The sequence below is a fragment of the Callospermophilus lateralis genome, chromosome 2, assembly GCF_048772815.1.
Source record: "Callospermophilus lateralis isolate mCalLat2 chromosome 2, mCalLat2.hap1, whole genome shotgun sequence".
In the NCBI taxonomy this organism is placed as follows: domain Eukaryota; kingdom Metazoa; phylum Chordata; class Mammalia; order Rodentia; family Sciuridae; genus Callospermophilus; species Callospermophilus lateralis.
The window spans coordinates 195,640,389-195,652,804 of NC_135306.1; the positions used below are offsets into that span (position 1 = coordinate 195,640,389).

The window sequence follows — 12,416 nt, forward strand, 5'->3', positions numbered from 1 at the left end:
TATTCCTTTCAGGCATATGACTGGAAAAAGGCATGCAGAATTTCCTTACAAAACTCCTCATGTAAAATTTAATCATTAGACAAGAACCTGGAAGAGAAGCTACAAAATATAATTGTCCATAAACTCTCATGTGTCCAGTAAGATACTCTACAATAACAACCAGATCTCTATTGTCAAAAATCTAAAATTCAAAGTAGTGACTACATTCAGTTCACTGTAAAGGACCAGCTCAGGTTATTGTTGGCCTCTCTCATGTAATGATTATAACAGAATGGAACAGAAATCTGTAACACCCCAAAGAAACTAACCCATTTAGACACATCATCACAAACACAACAGAGAAGAACATTTGATATAACTGTAGCAAACGAGAATAGATTTATACATCTTTAAAGATTGATAGAAGTACAAACTTGTTTAAAAGAATTATATGTAAATACTGAACTACCACTATTCAAATGTAGTATTTTTATTCACCAATTTTGAATTTTGTCATCTTGAAATTTATTTTATTTTATCTTACATCTAGCTATTAGGACACATTTGTAGCAAAATCTCATTAGGGGTTTAATTTTTAGCTTAATTATGGTTAAAGGTAGTGTACTACATTTATGTAACTACTTGCCTTCTATATTTCACATGTACATTATACATTAAAATATTTTGTGCATTTTTTTGTTTTTTTCAAGCTGTTATCTTTTAGGGATTCTTCATATTTTTCTCCCTATATTTCCTTTATGAATTATTATTTGGTAACATAGTTAAGAACTCTTGCTTAGTCTAAGTCATAAAGATTTAACCATTTTCTTCTAGTAATTTATAGATATTACCTTTAAATCTATTTTTAGCCTCCATTTTTTTAATAAAGCTAAATTTTTAGATTGAATTTTTTTGCTCATATCTGTATGGTTTGTGTGGATATTCAATTCTTCCAAGTGATGTTTTTAAAAAGCATCTTTTGTTCTCAATTGAAACCATTTGTACTATTGTAAAATATTAGTTACCCACATTTCCTCAATGGATTAGTGAAAAATCAGAAAGTTACAAAGATGAACAAAATTGTCAACTGCACTCAGGTCTTCAAAATCTTGGACATTATCAAAGACCTATAGTAAATTGTAAACTGTTTTAGAAAATAAAACTGACCTCAATAAGAGCATTTAAAATCAGTAAATTTTACAATGTGACTATATACATCATCTGTTCTCAGCTATATTGATTACAACATCTACCAGGGCTGTGAATCTCAAAAATATTGGCTCTCTGTTGTCACTAACAGAAGAGTTTCACATTATTTAGATCTGAGTATAATTTTTTTTCCTGAGATTATTGTTAAAAATTATAACAAATTTATTGGCAAATGCTACTAGGAAAACTATAATAAAGCTATTCCTAACTTGCTTTATAGCTTGGAATAGATGAAAAAATAATTCAACAAAGATAACTAAAGAATGAGAAACACAAAGTGGGAATTGACAAAAAAGTAATTATTCCTACTCATCTGAAAGGCTGGGTGTTTGAACAAAACACCATATACACTCACAAGGGTCCAGATTATCTACCATCAAGCATTAATTCCTGGTTCAATATAAACTTGTAAATTTAGGGAAAAAATTGAATTCCAACACATTTATTTAAAATTTCTTACACTGTATCTCCTAAACACAGACACATATATCAGCAAAGGATAGACTTTCTCACTTGAGATGAGTAAGCACAACATATTCTCTGACCACTAGGTTACTCTGAGTTATAAGTGATACAAAGGAATTCAGAATGACAATTATCAAGAATACAAGTAGCAATAAATGTTGGTGAGAATGTAGGGAAAAAGGTGGACTCATAACTGCTTGTGGAACTGCAAATATGTGCAATCCCTATGAGAAGCAATATGAAAATTCTTCAGCAAACTAGGAATGGAACCACAATTTGACCCAGTCATCCCACTCCTTAGGACTTCAACTAACCATACCACATTGACACAACCCAATCAAGGTTTACAGCATCTGAATTCACAATAGGTAAGCAATGGAACCAAACTAAGTGCCATTCAACAGATGAACAGAAAATGAAAATGTGGTATCTATTTATACACAATGGAAAATTACTCAGTCATAAAGAAGAATGTAGCTATGGCATTGCCTGCAAATGGATGAAACTGGAGACTGTCACGATAAGTGAAATAAGATAGTCCCTTAAACCAAAGGCTGAATGTTCTCTCTGATGTGTGAATGCTAACATACAATAAGGAGGGACATAGAATTTCACTGAGTTAGACAAAAGAATGAAGGGAAGATGGGGGGAAGGGAATAGGAAAGCCAGCAGAATGAATCAGACATAACTTTCTTATGTTCACATGTGCATATGTATCTCAAGAGATTTTTCAATTCAGAACCTCAAAGCCAGGAAATGGTGGAACAACATATACCAAGCTCTGAAAGAAAATGTATTCCAATCAAGAATCTTATGCTCAGCAAAATTAAGCTTTAGATTTGATAATGAAATAAAAACCTTTCATGATAAACAACAGTCAAAATAATTTACAACTATGAATCTTGTACTTCAGAACATTCTTGGGAAAGTATTCCATGAAGAGAAAATGAAAAACAATGATGAAAAGCAGCAGAGGGAGGGATTAAACTAAAGGAAAAAATAATCAGAGGAGAGACCAAGTCAAGTTAAATACCAAAAATAAACATAAATGGCTGGAAATTATACAAATTATATCTCAATAATAACCCTGAGTGTTAGTGGCCTCAACTCAACAATCCAAAAGACACAGGCTAGCAGATTGGATTAAAAAGAAAAAGACCCAACAATATGCTGCCTCCAAGAGACTCATCTCGTAGAAAAAGACATCCACAGACTGAAGGTAAAGGGTTGGGAAAAATAATACCACTCAAATGGACTGTGGAAACAAGTCAACAAGTCAAGATTTCGATCCTCATATCAAATAAAGTAGACTTCAAGCTAAAGTTAATCAAAAGAGATAAAGAAGGACACTACATACTGCTCAAGGGATCCAAACACCAACAGCACATAACAATTATAAATATATATGCCCCAAACAATGGAGCATCTACGTTCATCAAACTCTTCTCATGTTTGAGTCAAATAGAACACAACATAATAATTTTGGGAGACTTTAACATACATCTTTCACAACTGGATAGATCTCCAAACAAAACTGAGCCAATAAACTATAAAACTCAATAACACAATCAATAACTTAGACTTAACTGACATATATAGAATATTTCATCCTTCAATGAGCGAACACACTTTCTTCTCAGCAGCACATGGATCCTTCTCTAAAATAGACCATGTATTATGCCACATAGTAACTTTTGGCAAATATAAAAAAGGAGAGATATTACCCTGCATTCTATCAGATCATAATGGAATAAAGTTAGAAATCAATGATAAAATAAGAAATAAAAGTTACTCCAACATCTGGAGACTAAATAATATGCTACTAAATGAACAATGGGTTACAGAAGACATCAAGGAGGAAATGAAAAAATTGTTAGAGGTGAATGTGAACACAGGTACAACATTTCAAAATCTCTGGGACACTATGACACTTACAGTTCTAAGAGGAAAGTTCAGTGCATGAAGTTCACTCCTTAAAAGAAGAAAAAGTCAACAAATAAATGCCTTAGTATTACATCTCAAAGCCCTAGAAAAAGAACAAAAGCAGTAAAAGACAGGAAATAATTGAAATCAGAACTGAAATCAAAGAAATTGAAACAAAAAAACAATTAAAAATTTGACAGAACAAAAGTTGTTTCTTTGAAAAATAAATAAAATTGACAGACCTTTAGCCATGCTAACAAATAGAAAAAGAGAAAAAAATCAAATTATTAACATACATGATGAAAAGGGAAATATCACAACAGACACTACAGAAATACAGAAGATAGTTGGAAATTATTTTGAAAAATTGTACTCCAATAAAATAGAAAATATTGAAGGCATTGACAAATTTCTAGTCATATGATTTGTGCAAATTGAATCAGGATGATACACAAAATTTAAAAATATCAATTTCAAGCAACAAAAGTGAAGATACCATCAGAAATCTACCAACCAACAAAAGCTCAGGACAAAATTAATTACACAATTACACAATTACATAATTACACAAAATACACAGCTGAGTTCTACAAGACCTTTAAAGAAGAAATAATATCAATACTCTTCAGTTTATTTCAGGAAATATAAAAAAGGGAGCACTTCCAAATTCATTCTATAAGGTCAATATCATCCTGGTTTCAAAACCAGGCAAAGACATATCAAAAAAAAGAAAACTTTAGACCAATACCTCTAAAAACCATAGGGGCAAAAATTCTCAATAAAATTCTGGAAAAAATCGAATACAAAAACATATCCAAAAGATTGCATACCACAATCAAGGGGGAGTCATCTCAGAGATGCAAGGTTGGTTCAACATACAGAAATTGATAAATGTAATTCATCGTTTAAATTAATAAACTTAAAGAGTAGAACCATATGATCATCTCAAAAGATGCAGAAAAAGCATTTGACAAAATAGAGCACCCCTTCATGTTCAAAACACTAGAAAAACTAGGGATAACAGGAACATATCTCAACTGCTAAGAATGTGAAGCACGGAATTCACTTATCTGAATTTCTAGGACAGCCTGGTACCAGGGAAAGTGGGATATCTGCTTTAATAAACAACCACCAGAAGCACCTCCTTTATAACCACAGTCATACCAGCATGGTCTTGCTCATGGACTTCATGCCAAATTCCAGATTCAATATAAAGCATTAAATGGTAAGAGACATATGTGTATGTATGTATATATATATATATATATATATATATATATATATATATACATATACATATATATATGTATATATATATAGGAATAAAATACCCGTGTCAATAAATGTAAAGCATCAGTATAGACGATGGAGGATGCATATAGGTTAATAAAGGAAAAATATTGTACTTCTGAGAGAGGAACTAACATGTTCATGCACTATGTGCTCCATCACAGCTAAAGCTACAGGATGGAATGATTCTCAGATGCACCCCCCCAAAAAAGTATTAATAATAGTAGATGCATAAGCAATTCTGGTTCTGTTAATTTACAATTTTTTCCTCAATGTTAGCTCACAGACTTAATAATTTTAAATTATTCATAACGGTTTAAAAGCATGAAAGAAGAGGTGAGTTAATGCAGTTCAGCTGTGAGGGTTTTACATGTTCCTGAAAATAGCTTCCAAGACGTCCTTGCATATTTGCACTCATAAATAAAAACAAAATATTAGTAGGTTTAGAACTGGCTGTTGGCATGCAGTAGAGAAAGAGATGAGGGCTGGGAATGTGGCTCAGGGTAGAGGACAGTTCTAGGTACAAAAGGTGCTGGTTTCAGCACCACTAATAGATAAATAAATATATAAAATGTGGAGGAATGAAAAATGATTATGCAAGGTATTTTGGGTCCAGGACATGAAAGGGGAAAACATATGATCAAAAGAAGATCAGTTTTGAAAGACAGTAGTAATGTGTTTCATTATGTGCTCTCACAGAAAGTGATAAGGATGAGAATGAGACCTGAATGCATGAAAGATTTTTCTCATTTTTCTATTTTCCGTACACATTTTAGTATTGGTGATTGAACACAGGTACAAGTGTGTTTACAACTAACTTAAGATCCCAGTCCTTTCTTTTTATTTTATTTTATTTTATTTTATTTTATTTTATTTTGAGACAGGTTCTTTCTATCTTGTTGAGGATGTTGCTAACTTGTAGACTCAGGTTCAACCTTGAAATCATGCTACATAAGCCACATGACTTTCTGGGATTACAGGCATGCACTACTTCACCTGGTGTATGAATCTTTATTTTGGTTTTATTCAGGAAGTGTTCCATCTTGGTGTATAGTTATCAAATTCTTACTGATGGCATAAATATAAGTATTTTGCCAGAACTCTGTGGTAAGCCAAAGTAATATCAACTTATCCATTTATTCATTTTACTATTTCTTGAACAGACATCCATAATACAACTACCTTCAGTAACTGTGTCCCAACTACAATATAATAAAGAAGAATATCAGCCTATACAGGTATAGACATTTAGGTAAAGGTCAACCTTTCTTTAAATAATGTGTAAAACCTAACATTTTGAATTCTGCTCACACATTTATATGACAAATATGAAGCATTTTAAAGTACTATCTATGACAAATCACTTTATTTATGGGGGATCACAAAGACAGACAAATTTCCCTATACATATGTGAACAAAGTAAATTCCTGGCTAAAGTTTAGATATAACAAAAATATATCATAAGTTTGAAGGCATTGCCTTCTTAAAAGGAGAATGCAGAGAGTTGAAATGTATCTCTGATAACTGTGAAAATATGGTAACATACTCAAGTAATTAAGGACATTATGTTTTAAGAAATAATCTTCTGAATGCAGCAATCACGTCCTGGTTCCTGAGGGTGTATATCACAAGATTGAACATGGGAGTCACTATGGTGTAGAAAAGAGAGAGCAGTTTGTCAGTTCCTGCAGAATGATTGGATTTGGGCCTGAAATAGGTTATGGAAGCTAATCCAAAAAATAAAACCACAACCAGCAGGTGGGAGGAGCAAGTGGAGAATGCCTTAGTGCGTCCTTGGGCTGTTGGCAACCTCAGAATGGTGGCAATGAACTTGATATAAGAAGCTAGTATCAAGACAAAAGGGACTACAGCAGCCAACATCACTACTACATAGACAGACACCTCATGCACTGAGGTGTCCCCACAGGCTAGCTTGAAAATGGGGGGTATGTCACAGAAGAAGTGGTTGATTTGGTTAGAATAACAGAAATGCAGAGTGAATATCTGGCATGTTTGCCCTATCTGGACTGGCATTCCCCCAAGCCAGGAGCCAATGGCCAGTTGATGGCACTTCCTTGGGTTCATGACTAGAGGATAGTGCAGAGGGTTGCAGATGGCCAGATAGCAGTCATAGGCCATCACAGCCAGAAAGAAACATTCTGCAGTTCCCAGTACAAGGAAGAAGCACAATTGGGTGGCACAGCTCAGTAGGGAGATCCTTCTATCCTTGGTCCAAAGGCTGACCAGAATCCTTGGGAGAGTGACTGAAATGTAACAGATTTCCAGTATAGAAAAATGTGCCAGGAAAAAATACATGGGTTTGTGCAGCGCAGGGTCCAGCCTGGTTATTATGACTATGAGACTGTTCCCAATGAGGATAACCATGTAAATGACTGAGAACACACCAGGTAGAAAGCCTTGGAGGTTTGGAGGTTCAGAAAATCCCAGCAGAACAAACTGCACCACTGTGGAGACATTGTCTTCAGTTTGTATCTCTTCATACTTCATCTGTGGGAAAGAGTGAACCAAAAATACAAGTCATTTCACTGTTTTGGGCTTTTGGGTTCTCCTGTATAATACAGTGATCACGAAGCATTTGGTTTTTCTGTACTATGAGGAAGCAAAAACTTTTAGTTTTAGAGACTCTAAGATTATAGTTAAGCATATTTTTTAAAAATAAATAAATACACCCACGGGAAATATTGTTTTAAATACTGCAATGATTGCCTAGTTCAGTTGCCTTGTCTTTTTGAGAAGAAGGGTTTCAAATATATTTTCTGCTATTATCAATTAGAAATTCATTTAATTTTTAAATAAATATTTGCTGTCTTCTGACAGTATTCTGAGAAATGAATATAGTCAATTTTTATAAGATGTGGTTTTTCTATACTATTTCCCAATTCCTGTTCAGCTTTGACTTTCACATTCTTGTAATTTTGTTACTAAGAAATAATAGTAAAACTGCCTATTATATATTGTGGAAAATTATTTGTAACTGAGTCATGGGGTTTGTTTTAATTTTAGGTATATAATATGATAATTTATAAATTTTATTCAGATTAGTGTTAAAAAATCTAAGTGACTTTATTGTCTGGGAAAACTCAACAGGGAAAATTATGCACATGTATACCTATGCTCAGAAAGAAATGTTGAATAGAATAACACCTGCATACTTAATTTATATATATATATATATATATATAAAATTATATATAGAATTATATATATAATTATTTACATATAAATAATTATATATGTATTATAACTTATATATATAATATTTTACAAAAAAAAAAGCCACAACCCCAAGTCATCTCTAAGATCATCTTAAATTCCTCATTTGCTCCCTGTGCTGTATGTGCTGAGCTCATCTCTTTCATTAAGTCTATTCCCTCATGTGTGAGATTGAGTTCATGTGTGTGATTATATTGTAGTATGATTCTTTGCATTTCCTTTGTTCTGTCCTTATCTTTGGTCCTAGATTATTAATTTGTTAATATTTTCTACACATTTTGTGTGCATTGGATTGCATAATTGTTTCATAAATTGATTTGCTTACCTACTGGACAAATTGCATGGAAGTCACATTGACTGCTTCATTGGATCAGTCCCAAAGGTGTAAGACTGGTTCCCAAAAATATGCCGACCTTCGGCTATAGATTGAGCATGTCTTCCATGTATGTTTTGGTTCATGTCCATGTAATAGAGATGGGAGTGAGGGTGAGAAGTAATTTTTGTAGTTTTATTTTTCTTGTCAAAGTGGCATTTTTTTCTCATTGTTTTGGGGAGGTGCTAGATAATATCCACCTCATGTGTTAGGTCATTTCAAAGCTAAATGAGACTAATTTATTGCAAAGGGAAGCACTTCTAAACATATCCAAAGATTTTTTAAGTGTGGACAGTTACCAGATTTCAACTTCAAAAATGTGTAGACAAACTTAGAAATATAGAATGTAGCAATGAAGTGTATGAAATTTGAGCACCAAAATGACTTTCTGTGACTTAGAGAAAGTTGAATATACATTAATTTTTACCATATTTTATAGTATTTTCATCAAAATATTAAATATTTTAAGACTATAACATTTATAAATATATGTGTGCATATATATGTGTAATATATATACACATATGTATTACACATATGTATTCACACACAATCTTTCACAAGTATATAAGCCTTTTAATTTTTATTTACTTATTTTGCACTGCCAGAGATCATCTGGGGGCCTTGCACTTGGTAGGAAAAGCACTCTATCACTGAGCTATATCCTCAGCCCAGCCTCTTGTGTTTTTTATTTTTATTTTTAAATTTTTGATACTGTTAAGATCCTCTAACTTGATCTCACAGAAAAGAGAGTAAAATTGTCATGGTTAATAAAACTGGGGGGACTGGGCACTGGAGGGATTAGTGAGGTTGGTTACTGTGTACTAAGTTCCAGTTACTTGTACTGGTAGGTTCGGAATGCCATTAACAGGAGGGTGACTACAGGAAACAAAGTTGTATTGTTATTTCAAATAAAATAAAATTGTTGGAAGGTTTTTCACCATAAAGTACTGATAGATATCTGAGGAGAGATATTTACCCTGACTTGAGCATGACACAAGTGGATATGTATGAAAAAAATTAGAATGCACTATTATGTGCATTAATTACCACTAAAATGAAGGAAACAAAAAAATAGGTGCACCTCCATATAGAAAACAGCTATAATTGAGTTTTTAAAATAATCAGTAGTCACTCCCTAATAATGATATTTCAAAGATATGAATTCAGTTTGAGACTATCCAGAAAGTGTTTCACTATATTGTTCTGCATATTAATCATTCACTTATTCATTTCAAATTCAGCTTAGAGACTGATACAGGAACAATAATAAAAATAATGAGCAAATACCTTTGATAATGCCAGGATAAAATGCAAAGCCATTTCAATAATACCTGTTACCTATCTTGTTTGTTAATAGTATAAAATTCTGTTTTATAACATAATATCTCCAGACTCACTGCATATAAAATATATCCTTAACACATAGTAACAACTTAAATGTTTGCATATAAAATGATGAAGATATTGAAAATGATGATAGTCATTAAGATATGGGCTCATTAGTTTAAAAAGCACTTTACGTTTTGATAGTCATTGATGTTACAATTACTAAAGCCAGAAAAGTACAATATCCATGTGAATCAGTATTTTCAAGTAAAAAATACATTTTTCAAAATTTTCTATATTTAAATGTTAAATATACAGAAAATAAAATAAATTTGTGTTAGACAACAGATTGATTTTTACCTATTTGATTCATGGTCAAATATAATGCTTACCTTTATTACCTGATTAAGAAGTAAGAGCAAAATGAGAGAGAAGTTGCTTTCTCATGTCAGTTATTTATTTTATTTGATAAAGAGGCTAAATACTTTCTCAGATGTAGTCCAGTCAAAATAATAATGTTCTTTAAGTACTAACTCTTCTCTTCTCTAGGGATCAACTTCTTTCCCAAGAAGCCTTCTAAGTAAACTAAACCATTCTGTTGCCAATCAAGGAGTTTGGTACAACAACCAAAAATCTACCAGCCATATATTTATTATTTATTTATAAATTCTCAGCCCCTCTCTCTCTCGCTCTCTCTCGTGATTACGAAGAAAGCTGAACCTTGAAAACATCAGAACATCACAGTATTGTAAACACTTTACATATAAATTAGATATTTTTAAAAAACATACAATTATACATTGTCTTGCACTGGAACATCTTTCTGTCAATGAAAATTGAGATGACAGAGTTATGGGTCTATTCAGACCCTTATATTATATTGGTCTCCCCTCACCACATCCACCCTGGTCAGGCAGGTCACATTGTGACTCAGGTTACAGATGGGGAGACATGGGGTAAAGTTATCAAGAGGATATCTTTTCTATTCCTTTCAGGTGTATAAACTGGAAACAGTGTTCGAAATTTCCTTACAAAACTCATGTAAAATCTTCATCACAAGAACCTGAAAGAGAAGCTACAAAATATAATTTTCAACTCAACTCCCATGTGACCAGTAAGACACCCTCTGATCAGAAGCTGACCTCCATTGTCAAAACCTAAAATTCCAAGCAGTGACTACATTCAGTTCACTGTAAAGAACCAGCTCAGGTTACTGTTGGCTTCTCTCATGAAATGATTATAACACGATTGAACAGAAATCTGTAACACCCAAAGAAACTGACCCATTTAGACACATGATTACAAAACACAACAAAGAAGAACATTTGGTATAGCTGTAGCAAACAGGAACAGATGTATAAATGTTTGAAAAATGATATAGGTACAAACTTTTTAAAAGGATTAAAGTACTAAGTATTGATCTACCAGTATTCAAAGGTAAGAACTTTGAATTTTGTCATTTTGAAATTTATTTTATCTTAAATCCAGCTATTTTAATACCTTTGTAGCAATATCTCATTAGATGTTTAATTTTCATTTTAATGGTGGATAATGATAGTTGACATTATTTATGCAAACATTTTTCTTCTATATATCACACATACATGGTATATTCAAATAATTGTGCATTTGTTTGATTTTTTTTTCATGCTCTTATCTCCTATGTTCTCACTATGTTTTCTTTGTCAGATAAGCAATTGGAAATGTCCCTGTTCCCATGTGCATTTTCATGATCTCATCAGTGGCAGTACAAGAGGAAACTATTCCAATTTTAATGTAGTAAGTTATGAAAAAATGTTGTTTGTTTGGAATTTTGTGTTTTTGATAACATACTTTCGAACGCTCACCTAGTCTAAGTCATAAAAATTTAACTGTATGTCTTTTTCTACCTATTCTCTAGTTTTTAGATTTTACCTTTAAGTCCATTGTTTTCATTCATTTTTTTTTCAGAAGTCTAAATTTTTAGATTTTTTGGGGTCCTATCTGTGTGGGTGTGTGTGGATATTCATTCTTCCCTAATGATGTTTTGCAAACACACCTTTTGTTCAATTGAAATCATTTGTAGTATTGTCAAAAGTTACTTAACCACATTCCCACATTTTTTCAATGATTTAGTGAAAAGTCAGAAAATGATAAAGCTGGACAAAATTGCCCATTTTGAATGGGCAATGAAAATTATATATATATCATATATATATGATATATATGTATATTATATAAATGTGTTATATATATGTATATGTATATTATATATATATGTTATATATGTGTGTGCAATAGAATATTACTCAGCTATAAAGAAGAATAAATTTATGGTGTTTGCAGATAAATGGATGGAACTGGTGACTATAATGTTAATGAAACAGTAAGTCAGTTCCTCACTGGATGCTAACACACAGTAAGAAACGCGAAGTAGAATTTAATTGGGTTAGACAAAGGGATAAAGGGAAGGTAGAGGGAATAAGAATAGCAAAAACAGCAGGATGAATCAGATATAACTTTACTCTGTTCAGGTGTGACTACGCAGCCAAAAACACTGCATATCTTGTACAATCTCAAGAATGGAAAATTTACACTCAATTTATGTATATTATGTCAAAATTCACTCTATTG

General features: G+C 32.3%; 1 protein-coding gene across 1 annotated transcript; it reads right to left on the reverse strand.

The window, feature by feature from the left end:
• Positions 1-6,430: 6,430 nt before the first annotated feature.
• Positions 6,431-7,381, reverse strand: LOC143391737 (olfactory receptor 10AG1-like). Its single transcript, XM_077108720.1, has one exon. The coding sequence runs from the start codon at positions 7,373-7,375 to the stop codon at positions 6,431-6,433; it is 945 nt and encodes a 314-aa protein (XP_076964835.1). The 5' UTR covers positions 7,376-7,381.
• Positions 7,382-12,416: the final 5,035 nt, after the last annotated feature.

Bases quoted from the DNA above. Each gene is read 5' to 3' on its own strand.
- LOC143391737 (XM_077108720.1), bottom strand. From the start codon at position 7,375: ATGAAGTATGAAGAGATACAAACTGAAGACAATGTCTCCACAGTGGTG.